General features: G+C 33.1%; 1 protein-coding gene across 1 annotated transcript; it reads right to left on the reverse strand.

The window, feature by feature from the left end:
• Positions 1–4,626: 4,626 nt before the first annotated feature.
• LOC130935453 (alpha-L-arabinofuranosidase 1) lies at positions 4,627–11,968 on the reverse strand. The gene is made up of 18 exons (XM_057865208.1): positions 11,739–11,968; positions 10,794–10,995; positions 10,186–10,240; positions 9,760–9,971; positions 9,454–9,575; positions 9,191–9,344; positions 8,663–8,732; positions 8,222–8,367; positions 8,044–8,089; positions 7,893–7,945; positions 7,599–7,743; positions 7,238–7,356; positions 7,035–7,106; positions 6,828–6,931; positions 6,669–6,725; positions 6,267–6,465; positions 5,626–5,772; positions 4,627–4,974 (listed from the first exon to the last, which is right to left on the reverse strand). The coding sequence occupies exons 2-18, from the start codon at positions 10,962–10,964 to the stop codon at positions 4,825–4,827; spliced, it is 2,022 nt and encodes a 673-aa protein (XP_057721191.1). The 5' UTR covers positions 10,965–10,995; positions 11,739–11,968; the 3' UTR covers positions 4,627–4,824.
• Positions 11,969–12,505: the final 537 nt, after the last annotated feature.

The raw sequence follows: 12,505 nt of genomic DNA on the forward strand, positions 1-12,505 counted from the left end.
GTATATATATAATCTCGCGTTGGTTTATCCTTGTTCGTTACGTTATCGATCGGAGTGTTGCGCTTTTGAGTTGCGGTTTTTATTTACCCCTTTTTCTATAAAGGCTCCTAGTTATAATCAATCATTCATACTACTATACGTACTAAATTTTTATTTTAGAGGTCGTAATACCTTGCCATCTCTGAATTATGACTTAAGCATAAGACTCTGTATGGTAGGGTGTTACATTCATTACTTAAAACATATGCATCTCTTTTTGGTGATAAAAAGAAAAAATTTTGGTGCATACACTTTTACAATTAAAAAAAAAAGAGGAATGATAATAATAATGCGAAATAAAGAATGCATATGTGTGTGAATTAGAAAGAAGATACATGAGTGAATGTGAAAAAGGAGATGAATAGGAAGTTAGGTTGCTTTCTTTTGTGTAAATAGGTTGATATAGGATTAGGTGGGGATACTTGAGCTAATCAAAGATCCAATCTACTAGTTCACTTAATAACCATATTAATCCTACCCTTACCCTAACCCTATTACAACCCACTAAAGATTTCATGATATTTGCATTCATGCATCAAGTATTTTTTTATTGTTAAATGACTAGAAAATCCTAGAAAATATGATTAAAGGAGAATTGAGTGTGTTAGAAACAAGAGAATATTTATTGAGTGTATTCAAGTTGTTTACTCAAGTTGTTTAGAATGATACAATATGAAAGGATATTTATAGGTACTAAGAGAATCGTAATAATAAGGACGTAATCTCCTATAATAAATATTCAGATGTACTAAATAATACTAATTGATCCTAATTAATCCTAATAATATTCTAACATTCCCCCCTCAAACTCAAGTGACAACTTGAGTTTGAAACTTATTTAAAACAACGAAATAAAGAGAAAAAAACAGCATAAACTGATAAAACGGGTGCAGACAGAACTGCCGGAAGAAAGCGCAGACGGAACTGCCGCTTGTTTGAAGGAAGCGCAGACAGAACTGCCACGAGTCTGAAGGAAGCGCAGACGAAACTGCCGCTTGTCTGAAGGAAGCGCAGACGGAACTGCCGCTTGTCTGAAGAAAGCGCAGATGGAATTGCCGCAATCGAAAGAAAGTGCAGACGGAACTGCCAGAAAAAAATGCAGACAGAACTGCCGCAAACGAAACTGCCATGAGAAAACGCAGATGGAACTACCACGAGAGAACGCACACGAAACTGCTGCAAGAGAACGCAGACGGAACTGCCACGAGAGAACGCAGACGGAACTGCCGGAAAGAGAGCAAAAACTATATGATTTCTTCATGAGAATAGGAAAACAGCGGATGACATTGGTGTTTGATCATTCGACTCGAAAAGACACAAGACGGAGAGAATAGGCTAGTCGGTGAGGTGAGAAAGTATCAAAGGAGTGACAAAAGGAAAAGAAGAATGGCATAGAAAAAAAAATACAAAATTTCATCGCAAGGAAAACAACCTATTGTCTTCAAGGAGGATACCATGGCTCTGATACCATGTTAGAAACAAGAAACTAAATTGGAGGAAAGATTTGTGTGTCTATTCAAATTGTTTAGAATGATACAATATGAAAGGATATTTATAGGTACTAAGAGAATCGTAATAATAAGGACGTAATCTCCTATAATAAATATTCAAATATACTAAATAATACTAATTGATCCTAATTGATCCTAATAATATATGTTAGAATATTATTAGGATCAATTAGGATCAATTAGTATTATTTAGTACATCTGAATATTTATTATAGGAGATTACATCCTTATTATTACGATTCTCTTAGTACCTATAAATATCCTTTCATAAATATCCAGATATGCTAATTGATCCTAATTGATCCTAATAATATTCTAACAGAGTGATTAAGCCCTAAATACTGAGCGATTAGAGAGTATACACATCCGGTGAGGGTTTCGATTGCTCAATTCTATGAGTCCTTCTCTTATCTTGTGTTTTCTTGCAAGTTTCCGAATTAATTTTGAAAACTTCGAATCAAATCTTTGGACATTGATCATATTGCATTAATTCTTTGCCTTACCCCTAATGATCTACTTTATATTGATTGGAATTCTATTGTTTGTTTTTGCCAAATTCAGTAGAAATCTTAGTATAGATATAACTAGGTAGTATTTAGTATAGTTGCATGCATGTAGATAGTGTATTAAATAATTTGCTTGCCCATTTTCACATTTCTCCTTTGATTGTGATTAGCATGAGGACATGTTATTGTTTAAGTGTGGAAAAATTGATAAGTCCATATTTGATGATAAAATTTGTATTGAATTGAATGGATTTCATCATATAAATCCACATTTATTCATTTAAATAACATACTTTTGTGTTTTCTCTCTAAATTGTGTCTAATTGTGAAAACATACTCTTTTGTACTTAATTTAATCAATTTTATCCCACTTTCATTCCATTCGATGCCTTGATATTTTTTATGAGTGTTTTCAGGTGTAATATGTAGGAATGACTTTATAAGAGTGGAAGAGAAGTATGCAATTGGGAGAAAATATGGAGAAAACAAAGGAAAAAATCATTTCAAAGTGTATGCACGCACAACCACCTGTGCGTACACACAAGATGAGAATCGGCCAGTGTGCGTACGCACAAGTCCCAGCGCATGACCTCATTAAAAAGTCACGTGGCTCGCGATTTTAAAGGCTTCCTGGCCTATTTCTGCTTGGTCTGAAGCATATATGGTAGGGCTAGCAAGGGGAGAAGACACACAACACACTTAGGCATTTTTTTAGATAGTTTTAGGAAGTTTTTAGTTTAGTTTTTCTTAGGTTTTCTCTCAACTTTCTTAAGGTTTAATTAGGGTTTATACTACAAGTTTACATTTTCTATTTTTGATCTTGAAATCTAGCTTGTTTCCATTGTAAGTATTTCTTAATTTTCTCTTTAATCACACTACTTGTTCTACACTTTCTTACATTTTAATTCACTTTATCAATACATATATATTTTTGCAATTTTAATTTCTAGTTGATGAATTTGATGATTATTGGTTATTACATGTTTATTTGAGTTGCCATTGTTGATTTTATCCATTGATTGTTCATAGTTTCAAATATTTTTGTATTATGACTATGTTTTGTGATTATGCCCACCAAGTGTTTGTGAAAATGCCAATTTTAAATATTAAGTAGATTTTCACTCTTTGACTTGGGAAAAATGAGTATATGGGATATTAGAGTCATAATGTCCGACAATTAGTGACAATTCTTGGATTGTTAGTTGTTATTGTTTCCACTAACGCTAGCTTTTTACTAAGGTAATTAGTAAGTTAGCTAGGATTTGTGGATTAAGAGCAATTATGCTCACTTGACTTACTCTTTGATGTTAAGGGTTGACTAGGTGAGATTAATCCATTATAATTATCATAGTTGTGGTTACGACAAGGAAGGGATTTCCTAACTCAACCCAAGCTAAGGTTCCATTTATGTTTTGAACTACAATTCAATCATTTTGAGCTTTACTTGTTCTTGCTACATTGATAGTTCTTTAATTCATTTATTAGTTCATTGATTGCAATTTTGATTGTTCTTTAATTTCTTTAATTGTTGCTTCATTATTGAAACCCCCGATCTCACAACTAAACTTGTGCACTAGTGGTCACTAGTTCCTTGGGAAGACGACCTGGGATACTACTCCCGGTTAATTTAGTTTGAATTGTGACATCTAGATTCTAAACTTTGGTTGAGGGTCGCCTTGTCGGTTGGGGCTATATTTGCAACGCAATCTTCATTCTTGAGAAATTCCTAACCGACGGTCCGGCCATCACCAATGCTAAACGAATTGAATTGAAATATTCCAGGATAAACGTTTGGTTTGATGGATGACATTATTGTAGGGATGATAGCTTTGTCCCGCCTGCAGTGAGAACGGTGGTGTTATCTCGCTCATAGAATAATGAGATTGAAGTAATAAATAAATGGGGTTATGTTAATTTGGTTGATGTAGCTAATAATATTATAGTTTAGATATTTGGCCTATTAACAAGAAGGCAAATGCAATATATGATTCAGATCATAATTTTTTTGTTGAAAAATAATAGTTATTTTGTACTTAGCTAATATAATTAATTAATTTTTATCATCATATGATTTCTTTTCCTTTAATGTAGGTTTTACTTTTTAAATTTTCTATTAATATAATTAATTCATGTAGATTTCATCTACATAACCATTTTTTTTCAAGCTTCAATTTAAATTACATGAATATTTTTCATTTAATTAATTGCATGAATGGGATACATGTGATATTTGAAGGAAAAAGGTCTGCCTCTGAGAGTATATAACATATTTGTCTGAAATTGGGGGTTTAACTATCATATCTTTGCAGCATTCATTAAGGATACAGAATTTTTTTTTTTTTTATAAGATTTTTGAAATTTTCAATGATATGAAAGCTATAAAAATCATTCTCATTTTTTTTTTCACTTTAGTATTCTTAACCTCATATACTTTTAGCAAACCCTAATTGTAAATCCCTCTACAAAGGATAATTTAACCCGCGTACTTATTGTTTATCATGTTTGTGCATATCCTTTGTTATTCTCAAATCTTAAATTGGAAGGACAGAAAAAAATGTACAGTTCTGAAATCATATGAAACTTGAAACCAGATGAATATTATTTACACCATAAATTATTTAGTTACATTACAGATTAGAGTAGCAAGTGATTCCAACCTTGCAGCACTTGGTAGCTATATAGCATATACCAACCCCACTCTCATCCTCTTCTCTTTCTTCCTTTCTTTAATTAATTAATTTATTTTAATTCTTTCGTGTGTGACTTTATTAAATAGAAGCCCTAGAAGAGGAATCAGTCCTTATAATCTCCAGATTAGTGGACTGCTTCAGAAAATCAAATGATGTGAAGGAATATGGGGGCACTACAACATTCACTTCCCTTCCAACACTTTGAAGTAGACTCTGGATTGGCACCACCTGCATCCACGTATTAAAAAGTATCATATAAGCTATTTTGACATTTTCAACATCTTTTTAAATCTAGGGAGCTAACTTTTTTCAGTCAGCTAATTTTTTAAAATTAATTTGTTTATCTTCAATTCTACATCATAAATCATAAACTCTTAATTCTAAATCTTAAATTCTCAAAAAATTGAGAATTTTTACAATTAAAAAAAAAGGTTGAATAACTAAAAGTATACTTTCTCTTTTAAACCTTTAATGGTAAATCGAAGTACCAAAATTGTCTGTTAAATATAATGTTGCAACAAAATTACACATGGAGGAACAAAAATTCAAACATCAAATGAAAATTTTGAGTAGATTTGTCAAACGAATCAAGTTTTTTGGACATTCAGACGAATTTTCGTTCTTCTATAGGTAATTTTGCCAGCGATATAATCTTTCAAAAGTTACTCTTAATCATGCTCATGCACTAAAAGCTTTTAGTAGTTGAAACCATGTGATGTAACTTTAAGATGATTAAACTTTTAACTACTGATGACATCTAAAAGAGTTAGAACATTAGCATAAATCATGGAATGGTTATTCAGAACTATGTATGCTAAAATAAACATGCATGGGGAAAAGGAATTAATAAGCTAAACGTGAAAGAGAAGCTTTAGGTACCTTCTTTGGTTGTGAGAAGGAATTCTCATCGGTTAAACTTGAAGATGTAAGCACAGTCTTGGTTGAACCGGACAACTGCACTGTGTTTGGGTCCAATCCATTAAAAGAGATGTGAAGGTCTACTGCGTTGACGTTGAAGTTCACAACCTGAAGAAGCAATTGCTCCAGAGTGAGCACAGTGCCAGTAAGAAAAGATTTATAACAAAACACTCTCTCGCGCATGACATTGACCTCTCTTATCTTCTCAGGGAGTTTACTGCTATATTTTATGCAATATGAAAGTGCCAAGTGTATAATTATCAAAATATCTCGGGAGATCAATGTATGTTTCATATCCAGTTTAATTACAATTTTATTTCACACACCAAGGCAAAAAGCATAATTGTATTTAGTCTTGATCCTTGTGATTTTCTAACAATCTAAGACATTTGATACCGCTATCAACATCCAAAAAATGTGCAAAATAAAGGGTGAGACCAGTATATTAAAATAATTATAAGAGAATTTTTTATGCAAGTCCAACGAGTCCAACTTTACGCAATTAACTATAACTAAGGAAAAAAAGCAAATAGAATATCAATTTAGAAAGGTATTAAAATGGGTCAAAGACATGTATAACAAATACAAAACTTGTTTGTTACCTTTATCCGTATATAATTGTTCCCATCTACAGGATTTTTCCAAGTAATTGCTGAAGCAACAAGTGAATTAGATAGCGTCGACTGAAGCGATGCCTTAAGAAGTGTTGCTCCACTTGACTCCGAGAAGAATAGTTGCACCCAGTAGCTAGGAGTTCCATAGAACTGATAAGAGTTGAATACAATTGCATCCGGGTTCCACCTTAAGACAAAAACACATACAATCTAAGTTTGGTTGTAATTCAATGAACAACTATAGTCTGTAGTTAATTTATTCACCATCTTAGCGATTAAAGCCCAAACCTTTGCTTTAAAATATAAATAAAGGAATTAATACACAGACAAGACCAAAAAGAAAAGAAGAGAATAGATAACAAAATTCAAAGTAAAATCATATGAAATTACCTCCTATCGTTTGTATTCACAAAAAGTGGAGCATAGCTAATCATGTGGACAACATCACTACGCCAGAAGATTGGATGGAAATGGAAAATGGTAAATATTTGTCGTTAGCGAACTAGATAAAGAAACATAATTAAAATGTCATGAGGAGCAACAATCAACCTGTTCCTTTCTAGTCCAATAAGGAAACCAGCTTCAGCTAGAGCCGCCTTAAGGCTTCCTGTCCCGGCATCGGATCCAGTCACAGCATACTCACTTACAAAAGCCTGTACATATTTGAACAGATTGAGCATTCATGATTTTGTTCATGAACTTCATTTCTCAATAACCAAAGCATACAAGGGTGTATTTAATAGGGGATCGTCCAACCTTTGGTCCACTACGAGATGTACGGTCAAATGCAGTTGCTCTGGAAAACATGTCCTTGGCATTTGTATAAAGCTAATTATGAGAAGAGTATGAAAATTGATTACTCAAGTAGATCAATAATTAATATATAAGAATATTAATTTTCATAACTGAAACAAAACTCTATTGAGGTTTGTAATAAAAAAATTGTGCTGAAATATTACATGATAATCATATAGATCAGCTGGATGATTCAATGGTTGAGAAGAAGCATCACAATTAGAAATGATTTGGATATCTGGATAAGCACTTCTTATGGCACTATAGAATTTCAGGTAGTTTCCTGGTCAATCAAAATTTAACAGAAAGGAAAACGCATCAAATTACTGTAACTCTATTAAGGGGACTTAAGAAGAAATCCATTACTGTTTATTAGAATTTAATATATCACAAACTAATATAGAAATCAAACAGTAATTGTTGGTTCTCATAATTGCATATACAACCCAAAGTCTTAGGGTATGTTAATAAAGAAGATACCAGACATGATGTTCTTACATTGAAAAAAAAAAAGGATACACATACCTCTATAGTTCTTTTTGTTACAATCCTCGTTTCCAACAGCAACATATTTTAGATCAAATGGCTCTGGGTGTCCCATAGAAGCTCTAAGGGAACCCCATTTTGAAGTGGCATCACCTCTTGCAAACTCAATTCCATCAAGGGCTTCCTGCATTCAGGAGTTCATGATCTTTCGATCAATTCTGAAACCTAGTTTCTTGAAAATAAAAGAAGAGAAGAGGGGCGGGCGGGCGGGCCGGGGGGGTGAGGGAGGAAAAAATAATAGGGAAAAGAGAAGAGAACAGTGAAATAATATACTTGGACGAAAGGTAAAACGGCAGTTGTATCAACTTGATCTTGATGGCTGATACCTAAAAATGAAAGATTCAATTAGAAGGCAGAGACAAGGTAATCAAACATCAAAGAAAACTTAATTGAAAAATAAACACCAAAATAAATAAATAAATACCATTATTAAACACCCAAATTGGTGCTGCACCCAAATCCTCTGCTAGCTGATCAAGAAAATTAATAATAATGCAAATACATGTCATTTTACTTGCATACCAGAAGGTGGAAGATTTCAACAAAATATTAAAGTCATACATTCCTAATCCACAGAATAATAATTGCAAATAGGAATTTACTTGAAGAAACTCAAAATAGCCGAGTCCATCATCAGTCCAATACATCCAAACATCACCAAAGTGGCCAGGTCTCTCCTCCCATGGTCCAACACTTTCTCTCCATCGAAACGCATTTCTTAACCATTCTCCTTCAACAAAACAACCACCTAATACAATATAATGAAATTTAGCATTCCCTCAAAGTTAGTCGAATCTATTATTAGGTTACTCATAGAAAGAACCTATAGTTTCTTCATGCATTAAAAATTTTATCAGCATAAATGAAAGTGAAACAAAGGGGACCTGTTGACATTGATAATTTTATTATGTTACACTTTGACATAGGGAAAGAACAAGAAAATCTTAAAATAGATTAACTATCTCTAGGAGTTTTGATCAGCACCAAGTCACTGAGTTCCAATAATAAAACAAGCCTTTCCATTCCCTGAATTATGTATATACCTGGAAATCTGATAAATCTTGGTTTCATATTTGCTAGCATTCCAAAAAGGTCATTCCGGAAACCATGTCCCTACGGCAGTCAAGGTTGAAGATGTTAACAGAGTGAGCAAGGGAAAGGAGAATGCAATATTGCCGCAATGACATCAATTACGAATAACATTTCAAGCATATTGTAGTTCCATCAGAGAATATAAAGTTTTTCATTAGTACAAATTTTATCTCTAAAGAAGGGCTAACTTAAAGAACAAGTCACTTAAAAAGTGCTAAGACACGGCATCTTAAGCCAGTTTTATTTTGATAATGTTCATTTTCCTTTTATTGTCAAATGGTATAAAATAGCAGATATGTATCAAGATAAAAATAAATGGTATATTTAACGATGATATGACAAGAAAGAGATTCACAGAATAACTAAGTCCCTTAACAATCAATATCCCTCCTCTCATTTCGCAACACAAGTACTTGTGAAAATTTAGGGTTGGGAATATATCATCTGAGATAAGGAAATAAATTCAGGATAAAACCAACCTTATATGTGTCCTGGGGCATAGCTGACACTTGGTCCAACCATATCACACCTTTTGTGGTTGTTGTTAATTGAAGTCTTGCATTGTGATCTGTTGCCTTGGCCTCCAATATGGTCTCTACCTTTGTCCAGTTTGAAACGTCAGAAGCAGAACCTCTGCAGGAACCATTATTAGAATCACGTACAGATGCAAAAGAAATCGGGAATTAACACTGCTGTGCTTAGCAAGTTAAGAGTCCTTATAGAAAATCTGAATGGAGCTTACGTAATCTCAGCTGAAGCCAGGTTTCCCAAACCATTTGATCCGGTGAATGACACTAATAAGTTGATTGATCCTGTTGAACGAACATAGAAGACCACTTTGTATTTCTTCCCTTGCTCGATATTCTGAAAGAAGATAAAGTTAATAAAGGTATTCTCAGTTCCAATCATAGATTGAACATAATGAGTTTCTGATTTAAAATTTGTAACCTAAATAATGGAAACTAAATGACAGCTATAGACTGTGTTTAATCTTAAAAATGTTCTGTAAAACAATTGAAAGACGCAAGGAAATATCAATTAGTCTCACCATGCCCCAGAAACCAGGGTTATAGACACCAACTCCGCCAGTTGGGCAGATATTGTCACCTGTTGTGTCACATAACACCTCCAACCGAAGTGCAATCTTATTGCGATCGAACAGGGAGGTACGATCAGTTTCAACATTTATATATGATACATTTCCAATAATTGCCCAGGGATCAATATTTGATGGAGTATTAGGTCCACCAGCTTCAAATCCTGGAACAAGAATTAACTATATTTCAAATGATCTTGAAGGCATTCTTTAACTAAAATAGTTCACTCTTGAGCGACGATAAAGTAAGATCACCCTTCAACCATTATATTAATACACTTCTCTTAAGAAAGTGATAAAAAGATTTAGATGAAATATTGTGGAAAAACTTTTCACTGTTAGTTTGTCATTTAAAAATTCGGGGAACATGGAAATAACCTCTGTTGCTTACGAGCTCTGCCCACAATCCCCCGGCACCAGCATGATTTATCTCCTGCAGATGAAATTCAAGAAATCAATCTCTTTCTGATATGTGAAGCACAGGGTGATATCAAATCGGATACACAGGTGCATTACATAAAGCAAATGTCTATAGTCTTCAAAGTCCAATGCGATTCCTTTAGTAATCCATATTTTTATTCCTACTGGCTATTACGTTTACTCTTCAGATATCAATATCATTGGTAAAATCTTTTTCTTTTCTCTTGCAGACTTTACATTCATAGGCTTCTCTTCTACAAATTGTATGCATTATAGTCAAGTTACTCTCTAATCTAGTTCAGGATAAAATTTTATTATACACCAGAAATAAGGGCAATTCTTGATCTAATTAGCATGATTGAATTAATTTATAACATATTATAATCCAATTAATATGGACAAGATTTGTTTATTTCTTGGGGTGATATGATCCTCACAGCTGATAGATAGTGTATGCTTGAAATAACGGGAAACTAAGACTTGACAGCTTCCACATCAGATCAAAACTGCGATGTAAATAGCAATTCCAAAAGGATTGGAGAGAGAGAAAATAAGCTTAGCCTCACCTCAAAGAATATTCCCAAAAGGGTGTCCGGTATCGGACTTCCAGATGAATCAGAAGCATCTACAGTGAGGGTTGTGTTTAGATCAGCATCTACTTTAACAGCAGAACTTTGGAACACAACAAGGCAAAGGACTATGAACACTTGGAGTAGAACAGCACTATGTGAACCCATTTTGGATCACAACATTCAATCTATCTGCACTCTGAAACAACACAATGCAATGAGAAAAAAAAAATCAACAGAAGGGAACATTTCATTTAAGCAAGTTAACAAACAGTTTTAATGCATCACAACACCGCTTAATCCTAGAATATGACAAAAAGCACCAACCCTCTTTATGGTATATGGATAGAACAGAAAAAACACCATGAACAAGATAAATATAAAAGCTAAGCTACAAGATACTTGCAGCTATGACTTAACAACTAAGAGTTAACAGCTACAAACACCATGAACATTTCAGTAATTTGATGGAACTGTTCAATGTGAACTCTAATTCAGAAAAATCCAAAACTGGAAAGAAGTTATCCAAATTTTCAGATGACTAACTAAATTATCACAAGGAACAAAAACAAACGAAAAAATAAAATAAAATAAAATAGAAAAAAGAATTGATGGCTAGAAGTAAAGCAGGGACTGAGCTTGAACTTATGGTTCTGAAACGCTTTTGAATACAACCATTAATTAATATCTGAAGTCTGAATTAAAGTGAATCCATTAGTATTTCATAGAATCTCACTGCACTCTCTCCATGTATGTTAAAGTAAAAAAGGGTCAAATTTCACACAGGAAAAAACCAAATTAAATAGGTTAAATAGAATAAACGCTTATATAGTTTTAGAATTCACAACAGGAACTCTTATCCATAAGCTTAAGCTTAAAACACGAGCTGAGAAGTGGTGAGAGTGAGAGACTAAGAAATAGTGTGGAGTCGTAGTGAATTACTTAGAAAAATGGAGGAAAAAGAGGATGAGTTGTGGAAGTAGGCGATGAATAATGAAATCTTTGGATTTGTGTGCTCTCTCCTTTTATAGAAAAGCGAGCATTGGAGGGAGAGAGAGGAGATAGAACATCGAAGATTGTGATTGAATGAGTGTGGATCTTGGTTCTTTTATTTAACTTTGCTTCAAAGGTTGCAACTTGCAAGTTGAACTCAGAAAACCAAAGAATCGCGGTGTTTAAGTTTCTGTTTTTCTCTTTTTTTTTTTAATTTAATTTTAATACATTATTAATATAAAATAATTTTATATATACATCTAATAACATACGTTAACAAAATACCTATTTTTTATATTTTTATATTGATCACATATATAATTATTTAAAAAATAAATATAATTAAATAAATATATAAAATATTTTAAAATATTAATACATTAAAATTAAATTTTTTGTTAATAGTTTCGTATGAAACTGCGAGAGTAGTATTGTACCTACCTTTTTTTTTTTCTATTTTTTTCGGCCGTATGGCTTTGACGCAATCGCATTAGGTGCGTGGCATATTTAGATAGAACAATTATTTTATAATGAGTGAATACTACATTCGACCTTGACAATTATTTCGAAAGGACAACGAGGCCCAAAAAAAAAAAACACCTAATCCAGCCCCTGATAATTTTTTTTGGGACTGATTAGCCCCTGTGCCAAAAAAAATAACATTGATTTTTTTGGCACAGGAGCCTCGTTGTCCTTTTGAGGTAATTGTCAGGGAC

The sequence above is a fragment of the Arachis stenosperma genome, chromosome 6, assembly GCF_014773155.1.
Source record: "Arachis stenosperma cultivar V10309 chromosome 6, arast.V10309.gnm1.PFL2, whole genome shotgun sequence".
NCBI classification, from domain to species: Eukaryota; Viridiplantae; Streptophyta; class Magnoliopsida; order Fabales; family Fabaceae; genus Arachis; species Arachis stenosperma.

Bases quoted from the DNA above. Each gene is read 5' to 3' on its own strand.
- LOC130935453 (XM_057865208.1), bottom strand. From the start codon at position 10,964: ATGGGTTCACATAGTGCTGTTCTACTCCAAGTGTTCATAGTCCTTTGC. The intron at 7,357-7,598 runs GTATGTGTATCC...TTGATTGACCAG, and splicing joins TAACAAAAAGAACTATAGAG to GAAACTACCTGAAATTCTAT. The intron at 7,107-7,237 runs GTAATATTTCAG...TCTCATAATTAG, and splicing joins CTGATCTATATGATTATCAT to CTTTATACAAATGCCAAGGA.